This window comes from Oncorhynchus kisutch, linkage group LG24 (genome assembly GCF_002021735.2).
Source record: "Oncorhynchus kisutch isolate 150728-3 linkage group LG24, Okis_V2, whole genome shotgun sequence".
In the NCBI taxonomy this organism is placed as follows: Eukaryota; Metazoa; Chordata; class Actinopteri; order Salmoniformes; family Salmonidae; genus Oncorhynchus; species Oncorhynchus kisutch.
Window position 1 is genome coordinate 42,084,024 of NC_034197.2, and position 12,479 is coordinate 42,096,502.

The 12,479-nt window shown below is 45.9% G+C and overlaps 1 protein-coding gene across 1 annotated transcript; it reads right to left on the bottom strand.

Moving 5' to 3' along the window:
- Positions 1-1,289: 1,289 nt before the first annotated feature.
- On the bottom strand, positions 1,290-4,549 carry sox18 (SRY-box transcription factor 18). The gene is made up of 2 exons (XM_020477463.2): positions 3,921-4,549; positions 1,290-3,148 (listed from the first exon to the last, which is right to left on the bottom strand). The coding sequence occupies exons 1-2, from the start codon at positions 4,324-4,326 to the stop codon at positions 1,992-1,994; spliced, it is 1,563 nt and encodes a 520-aa protein (XP_020333052.1). The 5' UTR covers positions 4,327-4,549; the 3' UTR covers positions 1,290-1,991.
- Between the last annotated feature and the right edge of the window lie 7,930 nt (positions 4,550-12,479).

A 12,479-nucleotide genomic window follows, 5' to 3' on the forward strand; every position in this document is an offset into this window, starting at 1 on the left:
TGGTATTTCATTGCAGAGAGATGGTGTAGTTTGTTTTATTCCAAACTTTGCTTTTTGTTCAAAGATAATTATTATATTATAATTATTACCAAAAGGACATGATTTATGACCTGCTCAACATGGTCTTTAAAGGAGTAAACTGGGAAACGAACAACAACAAAGCCGCCACCCACCCACCCACCCTTTTTGGTACAAAGGCTATATGTCATTCATTTAAACGTCCTTCAATTGATTCCCTAATCCCAGATTGCCCTTTCATGTGTGGTGACTGAAATTAAAATATGATTCATTTGATTAATCAACTGTTTGATGTAAATCGAAAAAAGTACAACTTTGTTCAAAATAAACTCCTAACTACTACTGCAGACCTGATACAGTCACATGGCCTTGGTATCTTCATCTGCAACCTATATAGTCCCATTTAAAAATGGTTTCATTACAAAGTTTGGTCACACTTTATCTGGACAGACGGTCTACAGATGGTCTACAGATACAGATGGTCTATAGATGGTCTACAGATGGTCTATATATAAAGATTGTCTACAGATGGCCTACAGATGGTCTACAGATGGTCTATAGATACAAATGGTCTACTGTTGGTCTATAGATACAGATGGTCTACAGATAGTCTATAGATACAGATAGTCTATAGATACAGATAGTCTATAGATACCGATGGTCTATAGATACAGATGGTATACAGATAGTCTATAGATACAGATGGTCTATATATACAGATGGTATACAGATGGTCTATAGATACAGATGGTCTACAGATGGTCTATAGATGGTCTACAGATACAGATGGTCTACATATACAGATGGTCTACAGATGGTCTACAGATGGTCTATAGATACAGATCCTCTATAGATGGTCTACAGATACAGATGGTCTATAGACGGTCGTACTATCAACAAACTATCTGTTGCTGAGCAACTGCTTGCTAAGGTTTCAGTTAGGTTTAGAATAAAGGTACGGGTTAAGGTCAGGGTTAGGATAAGGGTTAGGGTTAAGGTTAGGATAAGAGTTAGGGTTAAGGTTAGGGTTAGGATAAGGGTTAGGGTTAAGGTTAGGATAAGGGTTAGGGTTAAGGTTAGGGTTAGGATAAGGGTTAGGGTTAAGGTTAGGATAAGAGTTAGGGTTAAGGTTAGGGTTAGGATAAGGGTTAGGGTTAGGGTTAAGGTTAGGATAAGGGTTAGGGTTAAGGTTAGGGTTAGGATAAGGGTTAGGGTTAAGGTTAGGATAAGAGTTAGGGTTAAGGTTAGGGTTAGGATGAGGGTTAGGGTTAAGGTTAGGATAAGGGTTAGGGTTAGGATAAGGGTTAGGGTTAGGATAAGGGTTAGGGTTAAGGTTAGGGTTAGGATAATGGTTAGGGTTAGTAGACAGTTAGTGGAAATGTTTCTGATAGCTTGTAAATGGTCTGTAGAGCATCTCAAGATGGATTGTCAAGAGAATGTGTTACCCAAAGTGTTATACCCTAGCGGTCGTCCTATGCACACATTTTTGACCCAGTGCAAATAATTCAACACAAATAAAACAAACAACAGGAAACAGGAAGTGTATAAAAATGGCTATAATAAAAATGAGCAGTTTTGTCATTATAAATGTTCTGCCTGTCTGGGCAGTAAGTAGAAGAGCTCAGTATTCTTTAGTGGTCTGCAGTAGTCTGTTGCAGACTATAAAACAATCTTATGCTGAAAGTCATCAAGTCCTCAACTGTAGACCTGTGTCAAATAATTCAAAGTTCAATTCTTTCAATTACTTGAACGTTTTTTTTGTTGTTGTTGTTGAGGTGTGGTTTTGCCTAAGTTTAGTGTTTTGCACGTCTGTTACTATTTTGTAGTGCAAACTACATCAAGGGTCACTCAAGAATTAAAAGTATGTATATTTTTTTTAGCATACCGTTGAGCCACAGGTCTGGTAGGACTGGACTGGACTATTCCAGACTACAGCGAACATCTGAACACTAAGTCAGTCTAAGACCAGGAGTCTAGCCAGTGATAGAGGTACTGTAGTAGACAACACTACTAGCATCAGACAGAAGTGAAATTAGAGGACTGTTCTGGCTCTCATCACAGGCGACAGGGCTCCTCCTCAAGGCTATAGCTCCACCCCCGTACCGTTCCAAAGAATTAGAAACAGGGACGAGAGTACCCCCATGCTCCTCCGTTCGAGTCCGGCTGGCGCTGAGGTACTGGTCAAACTCATGTCGATCCACTTCTGTCCAGAACTCTGTTGACGTAGGACCTAAGGAACCATGGCCTGGCTGGTCCCGTATAGAGTCCAGAGACTGGGGGGCTAAGGGGTTGGATGTAGGGGCCAGGGATAAGGACTCAGGTGGAGGAGAGAGCTGCCCCAGGTGAGAGGTGAAGTGGGATGACTGGTTGGTGTCTGATCCAGAGCTACTATACAGGTAACTATAGTAACCAGAGGACACAGAGGAACTACTGATAGAAAGATGAGGTTTGACTGGCTCAGACAGGCTTATAGAGGAACCCTGGGAGTTAGAGTACAGACTGGGAGAGTTCGTAGGCTCTGGAGCCAGGCTGAGGCACTTCTCCTGGGGACGACGACAGAGCAAGGAGCCCCTCTGGCTAAGATGATGATCATGACCACTATGCCCCTGACTATGACCCTGACTCTGACTAAAAGAACGGAGGTGATTACTGTGAGGGTTGTGAGGGTTGTGGTGATGATGTTTGTTATAATGATGGTAGTTACTCCAAGCGCCATGCGGGCCCGTGTCCTCCTGCATGTGAGGGGGAAAGAACACCCCTCCGTCCCCTCCTGTCTCCTCCATCACATCCAGGGGGGACATCTCCGGTGTGGGCAGGCCGTAGCTCTCCAGGTCCCCTGAGTGAAGGTCCCTAAAGTGGACGAGAGGAGGCAAGAGGTGGTGATGGGGGTGATGGTGGCCTGGATGTACATAACTATCCTGTGGGTGTCCATAGACCTCCCCTGTCTCTCCCTGGGCTAGGCTGTGGAGCAGTAGCCCCGGTTCCACCCGTTTGAGCTTTTTGGCCTGTTTCTTGCGACGGGGGCGGTACTTGTAGTTGGGGTGGTCCGTCAGGTGCTGGAGGCGGAGTCTCTCGGCCTCCTCAACGAAGGGACGCTTGTCCAGAGTAGTCAGGGCCTTCCACGACTGACCTAAAGATAATAATACATTGTTATCAACATTAGCATCATTAGCAGCAGTAGCATAATTAGCAGCAGTAGCATCATTAGCGGCCCGTAGCATCATTAGCAGCAGTAGCATCATTAGCAGCAGTAGCATCATTAGCAGCAGTAGAATCATTAGCAGCAGTAGCATCATTAGCAGCAGTAGCATCATTAGCGGCCCGTAGCATCATTAGCAGCAGTAGCATCATTAGCAGCAGTAGCATCATTAGCGGCCCGTAGCATCATTAGCATTATTAGCAGCCGTAGCACTTTCAGCATCATCATCATCATCAAACATTTAGCTGTTAATCAGTTTACATCCAAATGGAATCTGTGCAGCTCTAAACACATTCAGTATGATGTAGCTACTAAGTGATGTGTTTTCAGAATAAAAGTCTAACTGTCTACTTCCTTACTGTCTGGAAAAAAAAAACAGGCAGCTTTACATTACGTACTAAGCATTACTGAACACATTAAACAATCCAACATGTGGTTTAAAAGCTGATAAATCACATTTTGGCATATGACTTGAAGACAATATTTTACAGACAGTGATTAAAGGCATACCAACAAGTGGAGTTGATTTAACTGATTGATTGTGGTTCGTGACATGGCAAAACCTTTATCCTTTAAGTCAAATAACAAAGCATTCTTTCTAACGCTGAATAAATGACACAATACACCCTGAAGACACCACAGGAAAATGTTTTCTAAAAGAGTTCCATAAATCACTGTAAATACAGAGTGTGTCAAATCTTACCCAGCATCTTGCTGAGGACAGCATTGTGGAGGTCTGGGTTCTGAACGGCCAGTCGTTTCCTCTCGTCTTTAGCCCACACCATGAAGGCATTCATGGGGCGACGGATCCTCGACTCACCCCCTGGCTTCCCTTCTCCGCTACCCAAGGAAGGTGCTCCTGGGTGGGTCGAGTCAGGACTACCTGCCCCTGTCCATGGTCCACTCCCTGGGGCTCCTGTACCGGCCTCTATACGGGACCCAGTAGGGCCACAGTCTCCAGAGCCTTCAGAGAGGGAGGGCTGGTCGAAGGGTCTTAGCCCACGATCAGGACCCGGGCTGGGGGAAGACACCCATGGACGCTGACCGGCTCCATCCTGGCCTGGCAGAGAACTGGCCTCACAACAGAAACTAGACTCAGATATATCCATACCAGCTAGACAAAATCCTAGTTAGTCGTTTAGTAGTCCAATTGATGTTGTTGTCCGGTAACCTTTTAAACAGCAGCAAAAACAAGGAGTTTATAATCTCAAAGGTCCCATGACTCTCTCTCTCTCTCTCTCTCTCTCTCTGTCTCTCTCTCTCTCTCTGTCTCTCTCTCTCTGTCTTTCTCTCTCTCTCTCTCTCTGTTTCTCTCTCTCTCTCTCTCTCACTCTCTCTCTCTCTCTCTCTCTCTCTCTGTTTCTCTCTCTCTCTCACTCTCTCTCTCTCTCTCTCTCTCTGTTTCTCTCTCTCTCACTCTCTCTCTCTCTCTCTCTCTGTTTCTCTCTCTCTCTCTCTGTCTGTCTGTCTGTCTGTCTGTCTGTCTGTCTGTCTGTCTGTCTGTCTGTCTGTCTGTCTGTCTGTCTGTCTGTCTGTCTGTCTCTTCTCTTCTCTTCTCTTCTCTTCTCTTCTCTTCTCTTCTCTTCTCTTCTCTTCTCTTCTCTCTCTCTCCTCTCTTCCCTTCTCTTTTCTTTTCTCTCTCTCTGTTTTCCAGAACTCGTTGTTGGTGTGTCCAGTCTGTTTCTCCTCTGTTATTCCAGAGCTTCAGAGTTTGAAAGTTGTGGTGAGGCTTGATAAACCCGTTGTGTAAATATATACCCGGTATAGACCAATCAGACGCCAGGGAAACTAGCGAGGTGAGCAGGAGGGGTCGGCTGTGGGAGAGTCTCCCTCCCTGCCTCCCCCTTCCTCCTCCTTTGTCTCCCTCCCTGCCTCCACCTCCCTGCCTACCCCCCCATTTCCCCCCCCCTCTTTCCTCCCCCCTCCCTGCCTCCCCCTTTCTACCCCCCTGCCTCCCCCTTCCCTCCCACCTCCTTTCCTCCCCCTTTCCTCCCTCCTCCCCCTTTCTATCCCTCTCCCTGACGCCCCCTTTCCTCCACCCCCCCCCCCCCTCCACCCCCCCCCCCCCTCCACCCCCTCCCACACAAAGACATGTAATCTGAGAGGCCCATTGTTTCTGCTCACACACATAGAGAAAGACACACAACCTTGACCAGCCACTCTGTGTGTCTGGTCTCTATCCAGCCTCCTTACAGCTAGAGCTGTGGTTAAAGGAGACCACACTCAAAGCCATGCTGCTTAGCAGTGCAACTTTCTCCTTCTCTCTCAATGTATCCTCTTAAGGATCTCTTAAGAGACCTCTTAAGGGACCTCTTAAGGATGTCCCACCCGGGGGATGGTTGAGCTAATGTGCACTAATGCGATTAGCATGATGTTGTAAGTAACAAGACAATTTCCCAGGACATAGACATATCTGATATTGGCAGAAAACTTAAATTCTTGTTAATCTAACTGCACTGTCCAATTTACAGTAGCTATTACAGTGAAAGAATACCATGCTATTGTTTGAGGAGAGTGCACAGTTATGAACATGAAACGTTATTAATAAACCAATTAGGCACATTTGGGCAGTCTTGATACAACATTTTAAACATAAATGCAATGGTTCATTGGATCAGTCTAAAACTTTGCACATACACTGCTGCCATCTAGTGGCCAAAATCTAAATTGCGCATGGGCTGGAATAATACATTATGGCCTTTCTCTTGCATTTCAAACATGATGGTACTAAAAAAATACAAAAGAAAGGTTGTTTTTTTCATTGTATTATCTTTTACCAGATCTAATGTGAGTGTATAGCACTGTGTCATGCCAGGGGATGGTCTGGTTAATATAGCACTGTACCATGGGATGGTCTGGTTAATATAGCACTGTACCAGGGGATGGTCTGGTTAATATAGCATTGTACCAGGGGATGGTCTGGTTAATATAGCACTGTGTCATGCCAGGGGATGGTCTGGTTAATATAGCACTGTACCATGGGATGGTCTGGTTAATATAGCACTGTACCAGGGGATGGTCTGGTTAATATAGCACTGTACCAGGGGATGGTCTGGTTAATATAGCTCTGTACCAGGGGATGGGATGGTCTGGTTAATATAGCACTGTGCCAGGGGATGGTCTGGTTAATATAGCACTGTACCATGGGATGGTCTGGTTAATATAGCACTGTACCAGGGGATGGTCTGGTTAAAATAGCACTGTACCAGGGGATGGTCTGGTTAATATAGCACTGTGCCAGGGGATGGTCTGGTTAATATAGCACTGTACCATGGGATGGTCTGGTTAATATAGCACTGTACCAGGGGATGGTCTGGTTAATATAGCACTGTACCAGGGGATGGTCTGGTTAATATAGCACTGTACCATGGGATGGTCTGGTTAATATAGCACTGTACCAGGGGATGGTCTGGTTAAAATAGCACTGTACCAGGGGATGGTCTGGTTAATATAGCACTGTGCCAGGGGATGGTCTGGTTAATATAGCACTGTACCATGGGATGGTCTGGTTAATATAGCACTGTACCAGGGGATGGTCTGGTTAATATAGCATTGTACCAGGGGATGGTCTGGTTAATATAGCACTGTGCCATGCCAGGGGATGGTCTGGTTAATATAGCACTGTACCAGGGGATGGTCTGGTTAATATAGCACTGTGCCATGCCAGGGGATGGTCTGGTTAATATAGCACTGTGCCAGGGGATGGTCTGGTTAATATAACACTGTACCAGGGGATGGTCTGGTTAATATAGCACTGTGCCAGGGGATGGTCTGGTTAATATAGCACTGTGCCAGGGGATGGTCTGGTTAATATAGCACTGTACCAGGGGATGGTCTGGTTAATATAGCACTGTACCAGGGGATGGTCTGGTTAATATAGCTCTGTACCAGGGGATGGGATGGTCTGGTTAATATAGCACTGTGCCAGGGGATGGTCTGGTTAATATAGCACTGTGCCAGGGGATGGTCTGGTTAATATAGCACTGTACCAGGGGATGGTCTGGTTAATATAGCACTGTACCAGGGGATGGTCTGGTTAATATAGCTCTGTACCAGGGGATGGGATGGTCTGGTTAATATAGCACTGTACCAGGGGATGGTCTGGTTAATATAGCACTGTACCAGGGGATGGTCTGGTTAATATAGCACTGTACCAGGGGATGGTCTGGTTAATATAGCACTGTACCAGGGGATGGTCTGGTTAATATAGCACTGTGTCAGGGATGGTCTGGTTAATATAGCACTGTACCAGGGGATGGTCTGGTTAATATAGCACTGTACCAGGGGATGGTCTGGTTAATATAGCTCTGTACCAGGGGATGGGATGGTCTGGTTAATATAGCACTGTACCAGGGGATGGTCTGGTTAATATAGCACTGTGTCAGGGGATGGTCTGGTTAATATAGCACTGTACCAGGGGATGGTCTGGTTAATATAGCTCTGTATCAGGGGATGGGATGGTCTGGTTAATATAGCACTGTACCAGGGGATGGTCTGGTTAATATAGCACTGTACCAGGGGATGGTCTGGTTAATATAGCACTGTACCAGGGGATGGTCTGGTTAATATAGCACTGTACCAGGGGATGGTCTGGTTAATATAGCACTGTGTCAGGGATGGTCTGGTAATATAGCACTGTACCAGGGGATGGTCTGGTTAATATAGCACTGTACCAGGGGATGGTCTGGTTAATATAGCACTGTACCATGCCAGGGGATGGTCTGGTTAATATAGCACTGTGCCAGGGGATGGTCTGGTTAATATAGCACTGTACCAGGGGATGGTCTGGTTAATATAGCACTGTACCAGGGGATGGTCTGGTTAATATAGCACTGTGCCAGGGGATGGTCTGGTTAATATAGCACTGTACCAGGGGATGGTCTGGTTAATATAGCACTGTACCATGCCAGGGGATGGTCTGGTTAATATAGCACTGTACCAGGGGATGGTCTGGTTAATATAGCACTGTGTCATGCCAGGGGATGGTCTGGTTAATATAGCACTGTGCCAGGGGATGGTCTGGTTAATATAGCACTGTACCAGGGGATGGTCTGGTTAATTAAACACTGTGCCAGGGGATGGTCTGGTTAATATAGCACTGTTCCAGGGGATGGTCTGGTTAATATAGCACTGTGCCAGGGGATGGTCTGGTTAATATAGCACTGTACCAGGGGATGGTCTGGTTAATTAAACACTGTGCCAGGGGATGGTCTGGTTAATATAGCACTGTGCCAGGGGATGGTCTGGTTAATATAGCACTGTGCCAGGGGATGGTCTGGTTAATATAGCACTGTGCCAGGGGATGGTCTGGTTAATATAGCACTGTGTCATGCCAGGGGATGGTCTGGTTAATATAGCACTGTGTCAGGGGATGGTCTGGTTAATATAGCTCTGTGCCATGCCAGGGGATGGTCTGGTTAAAATAGCACTGTACCAGGGGATGGTCTGGTTAATATAGCACTGTGCCAGGGGATGGTCTGGTTAATATAACACTGTACCAGGGGATGGTCTGGTTAATATAGCACTGTGCCAGGGGATGGTCTGGTTAATATAGCACTGTGCCAGGGGATGGTCTGGTTAATATAGCACTGTACCAGGGGATGGTCTGGTTAATATAGCACTGTACCAGGGGATGGTCTGGTTAATATAGCACTGTACCATGCCAGGGGATGGTCTGGTTAATATAGCACTGTACCAGGGGATGGTCTGGTTAATATAGCACTGTGTCATGCCAGGGGATGGTCTGGTTAATATAGCACTGTGCCAGGGGATGGTCTGGTTAATATAGCACTGTACCAGGGGATGGTCTGGTTAATTAAACACTGTGCCAGGGGATGGTCTGGTTAATATAGCACTGTTCCAGGGGATGGTCTGGTTAATATAGCACTGTGCCAGGGGATGGTCTGGTTAATATAGCACTGTACCAGGGGATGGTCTGGTTAATTAAACACTGTGCCAGGGGATGGTCTGGTTAATATAGCACTGTGCCAGGGGATGGTCTGGTTAATATAGCACTGTGCTAGGGGATGGTCTGGTTAATATAGCACTGTGCCAGGGGATGGTCTGGTTAATATAGCACTGTGTCATGCCAGGGGATGGTCTGGTTAATATAGCACTGTGTCAGGGGATGGTCTGGTTAATATAGCTCTGTGCCATGCCAGGGGATGGTCTGGTTAAAATAGCACTGTACCAGGGGATGGTCTGGTTAATATAGCACTGTACCAGGGGATGGTCTGGTTAATATAGCACTGTACCAGGGGATGGTCTGGTTAATATAGCACTGTACCAGGGGATGGCCTGGTTAATATAGCACTGTACCAGGGGATGGTCTGGTTAATATAGCACTGTACCAGGGGATGGTCTGGTTAATATAACACTGTGCCAGGGGATGGTCTGGTTAACATAACACTGTACCAGGGGATGGTCTGGTTAATATAGCACTGTACCAGGGCATGGTCTGGTTAACATAACACTGTACCAGGGCATGGTCTGGTTAATATAGCACTGTACCAGGGCATGGTCTGGTTAATATAACACTGTACCAGGGGATGGTCTGGTTAATATAGCACCATGCCAGGGGGTGGTCTGGTTAATATAGCACTGTACCAGGGCATGGTCTGGTTAATATAGCACTGTACCAGGGCATGGTCTGGTTAATATAGCACCATGCCAGGGGATGGTCTGGTTAATATAGCACCATGCCAGGGGGTGGTCTGGTTAATTAAACACTGTATTACCCTGATTGTCCTTGCAGGGTTATTTTTAATATCCATGGGGTGTATTGTAATATTGTTATGACCTGTGGACAGGGATAAACCTTATGAGCTTCAAAGGCCTCTGAATTTGGGTGTGATGGGGGGTGTGTGGAGGGTGGTGGTGTGGGGGGGGGGGGCTGTGAAACTCTCCTGCCATTGGTTCAAGAGTTTTCACACATCAGACCTCAGTGCTAATTGAAGGTGCTGACAGGTCTGTTCTGTCCCAGCAGCTTGGTAGCTTTATTAGCCTTATTTACTTGGCTTTTTACAACAACTTTACCTACAGATTAGTGTCTTTTACCTTTTGGCTTCAGAAGTAGGTTCAGACTGAACATTACTCACTCAGTGCTCTGTTGGATGGTATTTACAGGTTCCGCTGTGTTTCTTCTGCAGGTTTCGGTTTGTTAGAAGTTTTAATTGATAGTCCTTGGTAGTAATAGTTGTCATGGCGTTGGCCTTGGGGTGGGTAGGTTTATGACAGTCATAAATACCTCTTCCCCATCTTTTCCTCTCTCTACCCTACTGATGTTACATTTGAAAATCCCTTTGGTTAACATAGAGAATCTGGGAACATCAGAAGGTGGGGGGGAAATTAACTATATTCTGGTAATTCGACCAATTGAACATGGTGGTACTTTAATTAATATTATTTATTTATTTATTTAACCTTTATTTAACCAGGTAGGCTAGTTGAGAACAAGTTCTCATTTACAACTGCGACCTGGCCAAGATAAAGCAAAGCAGTTCAACACAAACAACAACACAGAGTTACACATGGAATGAACAAACATACAATGAATAATACTACATACAGGGATTTAAGAAGTAATTACAATATGGAAATTAAACACTGGAATGGTAGATGTGCAAAAGATGGATGTGCAAGTAGAGATACTGGGGTGCAAAAGGAGCAAAATATATAAATACAGTATGGGGATGAGGTAGTTGGATGGGCTATTTACAGATGGGCTATGTACAGGTGCAGTGATCTGTGAGCTGCTCTGACAGCTGGCGCTTAAAGCTAGTAAGGGAGATATGAGTCTTCAGCTTCAGAGATGTTTGCAATTCGTTCCAGTCAGTGGCAGCAGAGAACTGGAAGGAAAGGCGACCAAAGGAGGAATTGGCTTTGGGGGTGACCAGTGAGATATACCTGCTGGAGCGTGTGCTACGAGTGGGTGCTGCTATGGTGACCAGCGAGCTGAGATAGGGCGGGGCTTTACCTAGCAGAGACTTGTAGATGATGTCAGTTCGGTTGTCATCTGAGACATTCTCATCAATGATAAGATGACATAAACTCTACAGTGGAAAGTCTGCACATTATAGTTATCGGATTCACATGGAATTGTTGTTCAATTTAAATGTTTGAATATAAAATTATTGGTGAAAAGATTAAATGTAATTTTAGCTTCCAAATGAGAGATTTGAGTTTTCATAAGGTTAGGGCTCTGCTCAATCAGTGATCCGCCCCTGTGAAGAGACATGGGTTATAAAACTTTTCAGACACACCCTTCTCCCTCCACTATATAAAGCCTTGACGAAAATGTAACCTCCTGTTTCCCAGGATGTGAGGACGACGGTCCAATGTCAGAATGGTTCAGATAATAACTTCAGAAAGAAGCCAACTACAGTGTGAGCTTTGGTTGCGAATGGTATGAACTTTGAACTCTTATTCACTACAGAAGTGATACCTTCTAGCCGTTGAGTTAGCAACAGCAGCTGCAAACGTGGGCTAGGAAAGAACAGACAGAGTATCCCGTCTACCACACAACAGCGTTACTTCAATGTTTCCAATTTACCAGCAGAGACATTCTTCAAAGGACAAAGGGCTCTGTGGGGCAGCTTCTACCCCCAAGCCATTAGACTGCTGAACAGCTTCTACCCCCGAGCCATCAGACTCCTGAACAACTTCTACCCCCGAGCCATCAGACTCCTGAACAACTTCTACCCCCGAGCCATCAGACTCCTGAACAGCTTCTACCCCAAGCCATCAGACTGCTGAACAGCTTCTACCCCCGAGCCATCAGACTCCTGAACAACTTCTACCCCCGAGCCATCAGACTCCTGAACAACTTCTACCCCCGAGCCATCAGACTCCTGAACAGCTTCTACCCCAAGCCATCAGACTGCTGAACAGCTTCTACCCCCGAGCCATCAGACTCCTGAACAACTTCTACCCCCGAGCCATCAGACTCCTGAACAGCTTCTACCCCCAAGCCATCAGACTGCTGAACAGCTTCTACCCCCAAGTCATCAGACTGCTGAACAGCTTCTACCCCCAAGCCATCAGACTGCTGAACAGCTTCTACACCCAGCCATCAGACTGCTGAACAGCTTCTACCCCCAAGCCATCAGACTGCTGAACAGCTTCTATCCCCCAAGCCATAAGACTGCTGAACAGCTTCTACCCCAAGCCATACGACTGCTGAACAGCTTCTACCTCCGAGCCATCAGACTGCTGAACAGTTAATCAAATCAAATCAAATTTTATTTGTCACATACACATGGTT

Excerpts from the sequence above, each read along its gene's own strand:
- sox18 (XM_020477463.2), bottom strand. The coding sequence starts at position 4,326 with ATGGATATATCTGAGTCTAGTTTCTGTTGTGAGGCCAGTTCTCTGCCA. Across the intron at positions 3,149-3,920 it reads TGTCCTCAGCAAGATGCTGG|GTCAGTCGTGGAAGGCCCTG; the intron begins GTAAGATTTGAC and ends TATTATCTTTAG.